This window comes from Hipposideros armiger, unplaced genomic scaffold (genome assembly GCF_001890085.2).
Source record: "Hipposideros armiger isolate ML-2016 unplaced genomic scaffold, ASM189008v1 scaffold_44, whole genome shotgun sequence".
NCBI classification, from domain to species: domain Eukaryota; kingdom Metazoa; phylum Chordata; class Mammalia; order Chiroptera; family Hipposideridae; genus Hipposideros; species Hipposideros armiger.
The window spans coordinates 597,793-612,394 of NW_017731394.1; the positions used below are offsets into that span (position 1 = coordinate 597,793).

At 48.3% G+C, this 14,602-nt stretch overlaps 1 protein-coding gene across 1 annotated transcript; it reads left to right on the forward strand.

Annotated features, from left to right (window-relative positions):
- Positions 1 to 1,150: 1,150 nt before the first annotated feature.
- RCN1 (reticulocalbin 1) lies at positions 1,151 to 14,191 on the forward strand. The gene is made up of 6 exons (XM_019639434.1): positions 1,151 to 1,650; positions 6,054 to 6,247; positions 7,270 to 7,448; positions 9,161 to 9,221; positions 11,912 to 12,111; positions 13,005 to 14,191. Exons 1-6 carry the CDS (start codon positions 1,397 to 1,399, stop codon positions 13,110 to 13,112), a joined length of 996 nt encoding a protein of 331 aa, XP_019494979.1. The 5' UTR covers positions 1,151 to 1,396; the 3' UTR covers positions 13,113 to 14,191.
- The last annotated feature ends 411 nt before the right edge of the window (positions 14,192 to 14,602 follow it).

Genomic DNA, 14,602 nt, shown 5'->3' on the forward strand with positions numbered 1-14,602 from the left:
TCTATACTGCAGTTGACAATGTCCAGACATTCTTAATACAAGGGCAAGAAGCACAGACCAGGATCCCTTTCTAGACTCCCAGGGATGGGGGACAGAGCAGGGGTAGCAGAACAACTTTGGGGAGTACAGTTGTCCAGGGCTGTAAGGGTGGGCTCCTCTCTTCAACCACAGTTTTAATTTTCTAGGGATTCTTAACCTTGGGCTCACGAGTGGGGCTTCAGAAAAGCCATGATACTTCTGATACTTTAACCAAACAAACATCCATGCCAGTAACTGTATGTGCATTTTTCTGGAAGAGGGTCCATGGCTTTCAATGAGTCTCAAAAGGCTGTGAAACAAAAAAAGAATTGTTGTTCTAGCCTTGCACTGTCCAATATGATAGTTATTAGCCACATGCAGCTATTTAAGTTTAAATTAAATTTTCAATGCCTCAGTTACACTAGCTACATGTCAAGTGTGTTCAATGGTCACTATCTATTGGCCAGCCCATTACAGAACATTTCCATCATCGCAGAAAGTTCTACAGAGCTCCTTTATATTACTCCCGATTCAATATACAGACAAGATTTGTTTGAGACATGTAATGCTTTTGTAAAATGAATTGCCATCATTTAGAAATGCAAACGTAAACATGTGAAATCCTGATTTCTGGGCACAGGACTGACTCTCTGCCAGCTTTGGGCCTGCATGCCGGCTGGCCACTCGAGTGCACCGGGCTGCACCGTTTAGATGGGCCCTCGGTCATATGAACGTTATCTGCTTGGCCCTCCTGGACATTTGAATTTAGGACCCTCGTTTCTAGGGGGCTCGCCCACCCTGGTCTCCTTCCTATCTCTTGTGTTTGTAACCTGACCCCAGTTGAGGTAAGTGGAGTAGAATCTGGTTTAAGAGCACATCTTGAGGCAGGGTCTGGGACTGAGATTCGGGCTCCCGGCTGGAAAGGGAGCAGGGGCAGCGCCTCCTTCCCTTTCAGTTCTCGGGAACTGGAAGAGAGAGGTAATTGTATCCTGAACATCTGTTGCTTGACAAAGAACTTCTTCCCTGTCTGGGTATAAGCCCTCCAGTCCCTCGCCCAGCACGCTTGGGCCCGCCCATCACGACGAGATCGCAGGGAGGGGCCCAAGCGAAACCCGAGCCCCGCGCCCACCATCCGGGCGGGCGACGTGGCTCGGCGGCCCCGTTCTCCCAGCCAGACGGCCAATGGGCGTGTGAGCGCGGCAGCCTGAAGCTTCCCGGTCCGCAGCTGGGGGCGCGCCCCTCCGCTTTGGCACAGGGCGGGCGCTGGCCGAGGGGCTGGCCCGTCCCCTCCCCCGCGCCGGCCCCAGCCCCCATTCCCGAGCCTCAGCTCCTGTCGCTCGCTGGCTGCCTCCCTGCCGGCCGCTCTTTCGTCCCGACGATGGCGCGCGGCGGCCACGGCCGCCGCCTGGGACTCGCCCTGTGGTTGTTCCTGGCGCTGGCGCTGGCGCCCCGGGCGCTGCGGGCCAAGCCCACCGTGCGCAAGGAGCGCGTGGTACGGCCCGACTCGGAGCTGGGCGAGCGGCCGCCCGAGGACAACCAGAGCTTCCAGTACGACCACGAGGCCTTCCTGGGCAAGGAGGACTCCAAGACCTTCGACCAGCTCACCTCGGAGGAGAGCAAGGAGAGGCTGGGGTGAGGCCGCAGCCGGGGGCTGCGTTCGAGGGGGCGTTGCAGGTGCCCACAGGGCCACCCGGGCGGGAGCCACGCGGGACGCGAGCAGCAAAGCGAAAGCGAAATCGGGCGCGCGGATCTGAGCGCGGGGGCCGGGCCGGTGCGGCGGCAGGGCTGGAACAAAGTTACCCGCAGGCGCCGGTCCCCCTGCGTGCAGATCGACCCCGCTGGGGAGGCTTTACCCGGGGAGGCGAGAACGTGGCAGCGGCCGCAGGAGCCTGGACGCCGAGGGCCCGCCCCCTACCCTTGGTTGCATCAGAAGGGAGGGGAGTGTACAGAAGAGTTTGTCCACGGTGGCCTTTTAGTGACAGGAGTTCCTCCCCACCCTTCCAGTTTCTCTCCCCCCCCAGCCCCCCCTCCATTCCCTAAGAGGAGGGCTTGAGACCCTTCCAAGAAGGGTCTCAAGGATAGAAGATGAAGGGGGCAGACGAAGGAGAGGCTTGATTCCTGGCCTGTGTCCCTTGGCTGGGGCTTGGGTCGTTCTTGCCTACTGCCCAATCGCCTGGCAAATTTGATGTAGGGATATAAAAATCCTGTTGTTAAGAAGGGAGGGACATTTGGGGGTAAGGGATGGAGGGTGGTAACAGAAACTGGTCCCCTCGTTTCCAGCAGATGTCTGCAGGGGCACCCAGTCCTTTGACAACTGAGGGCCCAAAGCTGGAGGATGGTGTGGTGGTGGATTGTAAATTTCACTGTTGAGTCGAAGGCAGTTAAGTTAGGAACTAGACTTCACAGACTTCAGAAACAAAACTTGGGGACTTCTCAGAGCATCCTCCGCAGGTTCCCTGGGGGAGACACTGGGCCATTATGCAAAGGTACCTGAAAGCCCTTTTATAGAGGCGTCAGCAGCCAGCCTGGTCCCAGATGGAATGGGCTGGGGAGGGCCCCAATAGCCTTGCTTCCTGGAACTTGGTTCCTGGGGATGAAAGATCTTCATGTCCTGCTACATAAAAAAGAACACAGCCAAGCCTGTGCTGTGGCCAGTGGGGTTGGTTAAGACATGAGGCTAAATTATACCTATTGTGTAGGTGCACCATCTGCCTGCTCTGATAAAAAGGTCTTTGAACTTCAAAGTCACCTTCACACAATCACCTTTTATTTTGCAGAGAAGTACTTTCTCTTCTCTTTGACACTTAACAATGGGGGCCATTGATGAGTTCAGTCATTGTATTGCTACGAGGAGCTGGAAAGCTGATTTATTCTGGGGCCGGAGTGGCAGCCTTTTGCTTCATTGTCAGTGGGGGCAGGGGTTGGGGTTTGGTGGAGGGAACTCTGTAGTTTGCAGGCCTACAGCTTCCCGTTGAATTTAATGTCTTCATCGCGAGGAGTAAGCCTAGTGGTGCGAGCAAGGGCTAATGGAATTGGTCTGCATTTGATCCTTGTATGAACATCTTAACTTCATTCGTTTATTTATGCAGCAAATAGTCGAATGGCTACTATATGTGCCAGCTACCAAGTCAAATACCTGACAGGTACAAAGAGAAAACCTTTGTATGCTCTAGGCCGCACACTACTTACAGGCAAATGTGGAGGAGAGAGACACACAAGCAGACACTGGCATAATCGCTGTGATGGAACCCAAAAACTGCAGGGAGCACCTCCAAGAAAAGGAGCCCCTAAGGATTCAGGGTGGAGAGAGAGGGTTGGGGGCATCATGTGATCAGTTTGTGGAATGACTCAGAGGCTGCCAGGTGTAGCAGCAGGGGAAGGCATTCCTAAAGAGAGAACAGCCCACTTAGAAAGGGTTTGTTCTGGGGGATGATGGGTATTGGGACAATCAAGGGACAGGGCAGAAGAAATGAGGTGGGAGTAGAGGGGAAACCAAGGTCAGAGCAGGAAGGATCTCTGAGAGGTAGAGATTAGATATTATCCTGTATGCAGTTGAAATGTCATCACCCTAAAACCTTGTCAGGAAAGTCAGACTGGCAGTAGGGTGGAGAACATAACAGGCATGGATGGAGAGACCAGGGGGAGGATCGCGACCACGTGCACCTGAACCAGGCATGCTGGTCCAGAGGGCAGGAGAGGGTGAGCCCAGAAGCACGTGGGAGGGAGAGGAGGGAGCAAGGAATCACAGGTGATACCTGGGTCTCTGGCCTGAGCCACTGGATGTGTAGTGAACGCACTGCTCACTTGTAAGGTAAATCTGGGCCAGAGGAGGAGGAGGGCGGAGGGTTGGCAAATGTGGGTGAGGTATGGGACCACGAGGCATGAACAGCCGCCTCTCTGTCCACAGCTCTTGAGGCAACAGTCTGTCAGGGCTGCTGAGGAGGAGCCTGGCTGGATCTGCTTTGTCATCACCACCTGACCCGATCCCAAAAATGTGACAGCTCTAAGTTCCCTGGAGACACCTAGGCCAGAGGGCTGCAAAGTGGGGACCCATAGCCTGCGTGCAGTGACAAACTTAGAAAAAATGGAAATAGCTTGCTAATATTTAAAATCTGAGTGATTTCACATACAGACCTTGATTTCTGGTTTCCCTTGTCACCCACGGACCACTATTCCCATGTAGCAGTCATTTCCTGGAGCGGTGTGGGGCTCCCTTGTTGGCAGCTGGCAGGGGATCTCCAGGTTGCCCTAGACGCTACCTGAAGGCTTTGTTCATTTCTGTTACCTGCCAGGTGTTTGCTGAGTTTTCTATCCATCTGTTTCTGGTCCTTAGAGAGGAAAGTCACGCATTCTCTCCTTTATTTCTCACACCCTTGCTTGTAAAGTAGGTGTTCCAATTTACATTTGGGGAAACTGAGACTCAGAGAGTCAAGCCACGTGCCCGTGATCACACAGGACCAGGTGTTCTGACTGTGGGGTTCGGCTTTATCTACATGACAGCTGCCTCTCCCAGTATCACACTCCTGAGATTGTTGGAGAAGCTAAGATCATACCTATTCTTTTAACAGATATTCAGTAAGCCCTACTATGTGTCAGGTAACTATGTCCTGGATGTTTATTAGGCATAGATTAGATGCTGTCCTTTCCACAAAAGAGGTTATTTGTAATCTGACATTAGGTCTCTGTAGGCCTGAGATTCTGTTCCTCAGCTGGCTTTGGATAACTGATGGGCATGTCACCTCTGTGTTCCCAGGGTTGGAGCAGTGCCTGGCACATAGTAGGTAGGCTAAGCACTGCAGTGTTGGAAGAATTCTGCTTTGCCTGGCTGTGGTTTCCTAGAAGGAGGCCTGAGTGTAGTTGATGTTGAGCCTTTCAGCCTTGAGACCTGTCACAATTGCAAATTAAGGACACATTGAAGCTGTTTCTAAGTATGTTTACACTTTCCTGAGACAGCTGGGGCTACCTAGGTACCCGGTAGGGGATGGAGACTTAAGTACTAAAGAATTCATTTCCCCAATAAGAAAATTTTGCCACTGAGTTGACAGAATCTCAACCCAGAGCAAAGAAACAAATCCCTAATTAGCCTGTATGACCTCATCCCAAGTAAATGGACTACTAGGGTAAAACTCTTAAATACTAAAATAGCTTGTGGTTGTCTCTGAGGTTCTCTACAGGGATGGCATCTCTAGCTTGGACCCTCTGGCCTAGACATGGACATGGGTGAGTTCCCAGCCTGAAGTTTGCCCTGGACTAGGGCTTGTGGTACCTCAGTGAAGGCCAGTGGGAAACTGCTGGAACTTGGGGGCCAGCTGTAGAGCAGGAGACACTAGTGGACATAGGGCTCTTTACCTTAAGAACAGGGGGTTCAGGCTCCTACAGCTGGTCAGTTTTCTGGAATAGGTTCCATGACGTCAAGACTCTTTCATCCCTGACATTTTATGCTCTGTCTAACATGACCTGGTCTCCTCCTGCTTTAAATTTCAAGTCTTTGGGCCTCAATTGGCGAGTTGTTTTGTTTTTTATTTAAACAAGGAGCTTACTTATCCTTTGGTTTACATAGAATTTTCTATTTGCATTGGACGTAGAGCCAGAAAACTTGGATCCATATCCCAGCTGGACCAGATACTAGCTGTGTGATCTTGGAAAAGTCATTCAGTTTCTCTCGGTCTCTGTTTCCATTACTCTAGGGAGTACATCAGGGAAGGCTGCTAGGTTTTAGCTTACAAATCAGCACTCATCCATTGGTAGTACCCGTCTGCAGAGCACTGTGTTGAGAAGGATTCTGAGGACGCATCTAGGTTTATCAGGACAAAGGGGCATGATCCACTGGTAGCATCTGCCATTGGCACAGAGTGGGGGAAAAGGTATACCGTCCTTGGAAAAAAGAAACTTGATGATTTTTCCAGCACCAGCAGGTCACTGATTTGATATGCATTTTAGATTCGGCAGGTGTTTGATCTTTTTCTGGATCAGGATCACACAAGCCTCGATAATAGCCTTGTGAGTTTTGGTTTTTTGTTCTTTTTTTACTACAGAAAGATTGTCGATCGAATTGACAATGATGGAGATGGCTTTGTCACCACCGAGGAGCTGAAAACCTGGATCAAACGGGTGCAGAAAAGATACATCTATGATAATGTCGCTAAAGTCTGGAAGGATTATGATCGGGACAAAGACGATAAAATTTCCTGGGAGGAATACAAACAAGCCACCTACGGTTACTACCTAGGTAAGAGGTTCTGCAGGAGTGATTACACAGCTGGGGCCCCCATAACAAGCTTCTCGGGGAAGACTCTCTACTCTGTCATCATATCCACCCCCTTCGGGGGGATGTCACAACCTCCTAAGTAGAACCTGCTTGTGTAACATCCTGCTCTGCTTAATAAGAATGTACTGAGCTGTTCACTCTGGATTAAAGTCGTAGGTGGTTGGTAGTAGAACAGGTTGAGGGTTCTAATGAAAAATGACTTAGGTTGCTGCCCTCCCTGAGCTGGGATCACAGGGGCACACGCAGAACAAAGCAGAGGAAGCGAGTCTGCGGTACAGTTTCCGATTGCTGCCAAGTTTCGGACAGCAAAGACCGAGTGGGCTGAAGCAATCAGAGAAGGCTTCCAGTGGAGGGCGGCTTGGGAGCTGGGCCTCGAAGAATGGATTTATATTTGGAGAGATAGAGTGTAGTGGGAAAGGTGGGTCAGCTAGAGGGGCAAAGGTGCAGCAATACATTCAGCAATGGGCAGGGTTTGGATATAAGACACACTTGTCTGGGGAATGATGGAGGGGCGTGTGCAAAGCACAGGGTGCAGCCCCCACTGGGTGTGTGGCAGAGATAGTGAGGTCTTTGGGCAACTGAAGACACACACGCTCACGGCCAGATTAAGGGAGATCATGGGAGCCAGGCAGGAACATTTAGACAGAATGTCATGGGTACTTAGGGAGCCTCTGCATGTTCTAGGTCAAAGAATAATCTGATGAAAGCAGGGTTCGGCAGAGAGAAATATGGCATTAGTGTGGTCTAAAGCCTGTGCTCTTAACCACTGCTATAATGCCCCTAGTAAGGCATTAGGGCCTGAATAAAGGGGTGGGCATGAAGGGGCAGATACTAGAGGCATTCTGAAATGAAATGTGTCAAAGAACTCGGCAGGGCAGGACCTGTCGTCCCCTGGGTACTATTTGGACATGGAAGATGAGTGACCTGGAATGAAATGCCTTCCTGAGCAGCCCCATTTAAACGCCTGTGCACACATCCTGCAGGAAACCCCGCAGAGTTTCATGACTCTTCAGATCATCACACCTTTAAAAAGATGCTGCCACGTGATGAGCGAAGATTCAAAGCTGCAGACCTCAATGGTGACCAGACAGCCACTCGGGAGGAGTTCACTGCCTTTCTACATCCCGAGGAGTTTGAGCATATGAAGGAAATTGTGGTTTTGGTAAGATGAAAGAAGATCCCAGGCTAGGAAAAGACCAAGGTGAAAGCTGCACCAAAATCTTCTCTCTTCTTTCAAAGAGAGAAAGTTCTTCAGCCTGAGGGGGACTGGAGCAGAACTCTGAAGTGGAATCCATTAGGATACCTGTCTCCCCAGTAAAGTAGTCAGGGCATACTAGGTGCTGTAACAAATAGCCCCCAATCCTGGCCATTTATCACCATCAAAGCTTATTTCTTACGTCCAAGTCCAGCGCAGATGGTCCCAGTCAGTTGGATCTTCTGGGCAGGTCTCCTCTAAGTGCTTTCAGGTAGCCAGACTACTTCCATCTTAAACTCCACCATTCTGCTGTGGCCTCAAGGTCATCCTGGTAACAACCAACTGGGAGACAAAGGAAAAGAGAGGAAATGAGGAGGCACAGTCTCCCTTTCCTGCTCTGACCAAGAAATGACACACCCCTTCCTTTTACGTTCCCCTGGCTCCTAGATATGATGAGGCTGAGAAATATAGGTTAGATGTGTGCCCAGAAAGAGCAGATGGATTTGGTGAGCAACTAGCTAGTCTCTGTCCATTTTTCAGCTTTGAGGGAACTATTAATAGAAGAGACTCTGAAATGGAATGCATTCTTAAACCATACAGAAACTTAAAGTAAAAGCCATGGCTTAGCAGGGGTCTCCAGGGGGTGAATGGATCAGACCCTATAGGCTTTGAGGGTCAGCCACGCTTATAGGGACTCTGAGTGTAGTTGCTTTTCATAGTGTCTTGTGGGGTCCCAAATGTCTTCATTTCCCATGACAATAAAATCCCATCACCTGCTTCCTGGGCGGATAACCCGAGCCAGTTCCAACTGCATCATTGCTGGGAAATAAGTGGTTAAAGCTTTGGTTTATAATCAGTCCTGGACTATTTTAGTTGTCCAGTTGGTGGCTGGGTCCACTCTTGTCTCATGCTTTAGCTCATGACCACCATGACCCTAAGGACTGGGCAGTGGCTCTAAGAATCACTTCTTTTTACCACCCGACATCTGCTTAGTGATAGCTCATATGCCAGAGGATGATGAAGATGGAGAATTAGCCAAAAGTGGATGTTGTGCCTCTGGATTGGCCCTGTTCTCAGATTGGCTATTTTCTTCGACCCAGGATGCCTTTGAGTTGCTGTGACAATGGACAGTAAACTCATTAAAGGACTTACCCTAGCCAAATACCTAATTAAGAAGTCAGATGTACTAAATACAGAACATAATACTTTGAAAAGTCAGATATACTTTTATTTTTTAATGGCCCACTGTTTCACATTTTTCTGATGCCAACTCGGTGTTCATAGTCCAGTTGGCACTGATCTATCTTTGTGACCATCTGGTCCAGTGGTTTTCAAGCTGGTTCCTCACAGGTGCCCCAGGGGACGATTTGGCTGGATGGTGGAAATGGTTGGCGTGGCAGGGCTTCCTGATATAATCAGAGCACCTTTGGGCTTACAGGTACATTTTCATTTGAAGAGAGTGTTCTGCTATTAAAATTGTGGGCTAGGAGAGGAAGGACAGAAACTACTGCCTGTTTTTTACAGATGAGAACTTAATGCCCGGGGTGGTCAGGAGACAAGCCGTAAGTCACCAAGCACTCAGCATAAAAGCCAGACAAAGGAGGACAATAGTAAGAACCCCAAGATTTACTGCGAGCCATCATAGCCATCTGCATTCTTTTCTCCTCTTTGCTTCCCAGGAAACTCTGGAGGACATTGACAAGAACGGGGATGGCTTCGTAGATCAAGATGAGTATATTGGTGAGTGAGGCCTGAACTTCTGCTCAGCTGTCCCAGCTAGTGACATTCCTCCACCTACATGTCTGGCTACTTTGTCCAGACGTCTCTTTTAGAAACAGCTGCAAGTCTGTAGGTGTCACTCCTGTAACCTCCCAGTGGGGAGGGACTTGTCACACCAGCCCTAGTGATACAGTATCAGGGAGGAATTATTAGACCTCGTTTGGTAGACAAGAGACCAGAAAGCTGACCCCTCCCTCTAGGATGGCCAGCAGTTGGCCTCCCGGCTCTGAGAGGTGCCCCTCATTACACCGTAGTTTTTACCTTTGCAAAAGGGGATTGGAGAGCCCGTAGATTTACAGTGAGGCTCAAGCAGACAGTCTCGGGAAAGACTAAAATCAGACTGGGTCAGCCGGGCCTAAAAGCTCTGAGTAGACACAGCTGTGATCAACAGAACTGTTTCTATGCCCACGCTACCTGCAGAAAAGCATTCCTTCTTGGAGGTAAATCCTTTTACAACGTGCACGATTGACCCGTAGTACAGCTGTTTTGTTTTTGATCCTTTCATTGGGAATACCATACCTTGTGTTTTGTTCTAATGGGCTCCACTTAAGCAACACCAAGCAGTTCATTTTCGGTAGCTGTGAACACTGGCTAGATGAGACTCAGATTAACGTGCCTGGGTCAGAACTCACCGTTGCTGGTTAGAGCCCTTCCGGGCAGCCCAGTCGTCCTCCAAGAGTAAAGGGGCTGGAGCGGACAACATGAAAATTTCCGTTTGATCCTCATCAGCTGCTACTGCAATGCTTTGGCACATGGCTCCAAATGCAGGCTGCCTTCTCAAGACACACCTTTTCCCCAAGTCTCAATAAGGCAAAAGCTGGCAAATCATTTGTGGGATGGGGTAAATATAATTTTTATACACATATTTAATAGAAGCAGTTAATTACCTTCCAACGTACAACCAAAGCCCAAGTTGCCATCCGTCTCTGGTCTGTGGTTGTATTACTTTGCCATCCCTTACCCAAGAACAAGTGCCTTCAGCCATAAAGAGCAAAACATTAGGAATCTAATCAGTAGGAATTATATTTGATCCGAGGAAGCTGTTCTCTGTGGTATAACAGGTAGCTCGTGCCACAGTAACTAAAGTGATTTGGTGGCACTAAGTTTGTAGAAGAACAAGTGCTGACCGCCCCCTCGTCAGTACAAGCAGCAGCCCCTCCTGATGCCCGGTGGCACGTACGAGGGCCGGTTCAGAGCTGCTGGCGCCTTGGCAGTGGTGGTGGAATTAGGCTTACAGAAAAGGCTGACTGATGAAAACAATGCAGCACTGTTGACTGGGTGTGTGCCTTTCCCGGCTGTCCTGAACTCTGCACTGACACAGTGCCACGTCGGGGGCAAAACTTATTTAGTGGCTTGGACTAAAAGCGACATTCCATCCTTTGCAGTGGGCAGAGAGGGCGATAAGGGGGTATTGTGCTTGAAAATCTAATTCGGAGCAATTTGCACTCAGAGAGGCTCAATGTATAGATTTCATTTATGGGGGAGCCTTCTCTTCAGGTGGGGATGAGTGGAAAACTGGTGGTGACATGGTACAGTGGGAAGAGTACTGGAATTAGGAGTCCTGGCTTCTCCAACTTACTAGCTGTGTGACCCTGTGGGAGTCATGTAATCACCATAACCTCCGTTTCCTCATTTGTGCAATGGGGATACATAGCACCCATGCTTCTAGGAATGATGAAGCTCAAGTTAGCTAATGTATGTGACAGACCTTTCTCAAGAACAACGTGCACATGTCGGGCTGGTCTACCTTGGAGCTGAACCAGGGGTCTTGCCTCTCTTTTCCCTTCATCCACCACCTGCTCCCTGTCCCACCTGACATGTCCAAGCTGTGTTTCCCTTAAAGAGAAACTGCCCACAGGGGATCTCTCTTTTCCAAGGAGAGCCGTGGCTTAGCAAACAATGCATGAACTTTGCCTTCTTTTCTCCTTTCCCTGCCATCTTGTAAAACAGGGATAATCTATCTTATTAGAATTGTTATACGGATGAAATAAAGTGATATATGCAAATGCCCTTTGGAAAGGATATAAACAACAATAGGCATGAACACGGTGGTTAAGGCCGTGGGCTGGAAGGCGAGTGCCCACGTGCCTGTGCAGCAGCCTCAAGCTCAGATTAGTTGTGACTCCTTGGGTAAGGCTGTGCCTCCCGTGTTTTCATCTAGAAAGTGGGAATTATAACAATCCCTACTTCCTAGGATTATTATGAAAAAATTTTAAATTGTATGTAAAGTATGTCATACAGCATCGGAGCCATAGAAAGTACTTGATGTTGGTCACGATCATTAGCTTTCACCTATGTGGTGCTGGTTTGGGTTGTACAGGGCTATCACAGACAGTGTCCCACCTGATCTTCATAATAACCCTGTGATTTGTAAATAATTATCTCCATTTACAGACAAGGTTCCTTAAGACTCAGCCAGTGAATTAAGTAACTCAGTCCTCGTCACATCTTCCATCTTCTGGCTCCTAAGCGCAGTTCTTTCTGTTGCATCAAGCGGCTTTCGTAGTGAACACATGACCATTGTTATTCCAAAAAAACTGCCTTCTGGATGTTTGGGTTTGGTCTCTAGATTGGTCCTCACCCTTCCAAACACCCGGGAGGTCAGGTTTTTTTGACTTGTTTTCATAACAAAGAACAACCTTCCCTTCTAGCGGATATGTTTTCCCACGAGGAGAACGGCCCTGAGCCAGACTGGGTTTTGTCAGAACGGGAGCAGTTTAATGAATTCCGGGATCTGAACAAGGATGGGAAGTTGGACAAAGATGAGATTCGCCACTGGATCCTCCCTCAGGACTACGACCACGCGCAAGCCGAAGCCAGGCACCTGGTGTACGAGTCGGACAAAAACAAGGTATTTCACATTCTCCTGGGATCGCTCCTCGAAGGGGGACAGTTTACCTAAGATTGGTCCTGTTTGCTTCTTGGTGATAGCACTGGCCTGGGCCGCTGGGCCTTATTGACATTGCTCAGTCTTGACCTACATTAGACACCTGTACACTTGACCCCGTGCCATGATAACCACTGGTGAGCTCACTAGGCCCAGGCACTCCTGCATAGTCTGCTGTGGGCCACACACTTATTACACTCGCTCCCATTTTCTAGGGCTGCAGAACTTTGTTTGCTGTGGGCGGGGCATGGATTTAAGAGGTACACCCTGCATTGCCCTGGGACACGTTCGTTCGTTTGTTTAGTCAGCAGATACGTATCAAATATCTGTGATGTGTCAGGCCCAAGGAAGTCCATCCTGTGAAAACCCAGGCACCCTCAGGCAAGCTCACGCTTGTAGCTCTGATGCCCAGCACTTCAATATCTATTGATACATATCCAAATACATAACTAAACACGATTGAGAAAGAAGTCCTACCTCTTTCCATGTTGATCACAGCTGCAAGTTCTCGGGAGACAGTTGAGATTTGCAGACAGGCCATAAAAGGCCAGTGGAAATCTTCAGGGCCCATTTTGGGAATGGCAGCGCTGCTTGCAGATAGAGCTGGACTCCAGCTTCTGAAGTCCTCGGGGACTAACCAGATATAGCTTAACACAGCTTTTATAGCAGGAGGCTGTTCCATTTTGGGGCTTAGTAGTGTAGTACTGGTAGATCAAGGAGGTACTTAGCAGCTTCTTAATTATTAAGTGTAGGGTTTTACATGTTGTAAATCAGTGAAGTAACATAGAGCTTCATGTTAAACTATTATTCAGAGTTCCTAGAGTTTCTGTGACACATCTGTTTCTTCTGTCCTACAGGATGAAAAGCTAACGAAAGAGGAGATATTAGAGAACTGGAACATGTTTGTTGGAAGCCAAGCTACGAATTACGGGGAAGACCTCACAAAAAATCATGATGAACTTTGATACACACTCACCATAACGTGGCAGACTGTCATAGGCTTTCTTTTATTGTCTTGGATGGCTGCTACACTTGTCTCATTTATATCAGGTGTGTCCCCCAAACAGCAAGTTTATAACCTCTGATTGGGGATAAAATTGGTTTTGGTTTTCACTCAGTATTTCCTGGGAAATCGTCATTGCTATTCCTTCAGTAAGACTTCTTGCCAAGCACATGAAACTCTTGGTAAATTGCAGTACTCGATGGGGATACATTGCTAAAACTTGACTTTTTAGCTTTTTCTATTACATTTAAACTAAAGGGGAATAAACTCTGAAAAAGCCCTATTATTCAGAAGTTGGGTAGGTTGGGAGGGGGTGGTATATGGAGTGACTGCTATGTATTTTAACTGCACATTTTTTACATTTGCCACTATTGAATAGTTGGTGAGGGAAAATTCTGATGAAGCTACAGCGGTACCATCCTCCATGGGCTTCTTCCAGAACAGATCTCATACTTCAGATTCTTCCTTCTTGGCTGTCTCTGAGCTGTTACTATAAATCTTATATAAAACCCTCTGTGCATTTTTCTATACAGCCCTGCTAATGTGCACAACAAATCCGCATCTTTTGTTTTTTGTTTTTTTGTTATTTACAATAAGAAACAATCAAGAAAGATAATGTGAAAAAGAAAGGAATTTTAGAGATAGGGAAAGATGAATGCCAGGCATTTGAAGAACATAGAATTATAGGAAAACAGTAAACGCGTTATTATACTTGAGAACATTTTCTGGACGTGTTAATGAGGTAGGCCTGATCTTTGGAAAAGTGACTAGAGATACAACCGATTTCCTCGCTGATCACTGATAGGAATGTGGGAGTGGGGTCCTAGGGAGGGCTGCCTAGTGGGGTGCTGGACCCATGGCATCCAGTCCTGATGAGTCCATGACCCTCGGACCTACCCTGGGGACCACTTATACTCTGGAATTAGAACAAGGTGATGTTCCAAGCCATTGGCTAAATTGGAAGGAACACCTTTTACAGGTTGACATGCTACCTTATAAGATGAATGAAATAAAGGATCCCCCTGAGGATTTTCTACTGTGTTCTGTGGTGTTTGACTTCACATGTACTGACATTATTATTCATACAGAATTAAATAGTGGTATGTATGGGATTACATGAATAAGATTTAGAAGGGGTCTGGGTTTTTAAAATCCAAGTACTAGAATGTTCAGAATATCTTCTTATTGATGTATTTAAGAAATACATACTTCTCTATGCCAGTTAGGGAATCTACAGGTCACTTGAACTGGAAGATCTTTCTGAGATAGGTTTCAATTGGAAGAAAATCCGCACTTCTTACCATGCCCTGTGAATCCCTGCAGGATCTGGTCCCCTCCTACCTGCCTCCCCATCTTCTTACCTCCTCACCTCCTGTAGCCAGGCCCACTGACTTTCTTTCTGGTCCTGGAACACACCAAGTTCATTCTTAGGTTGGACCCTTTGCATTTGCT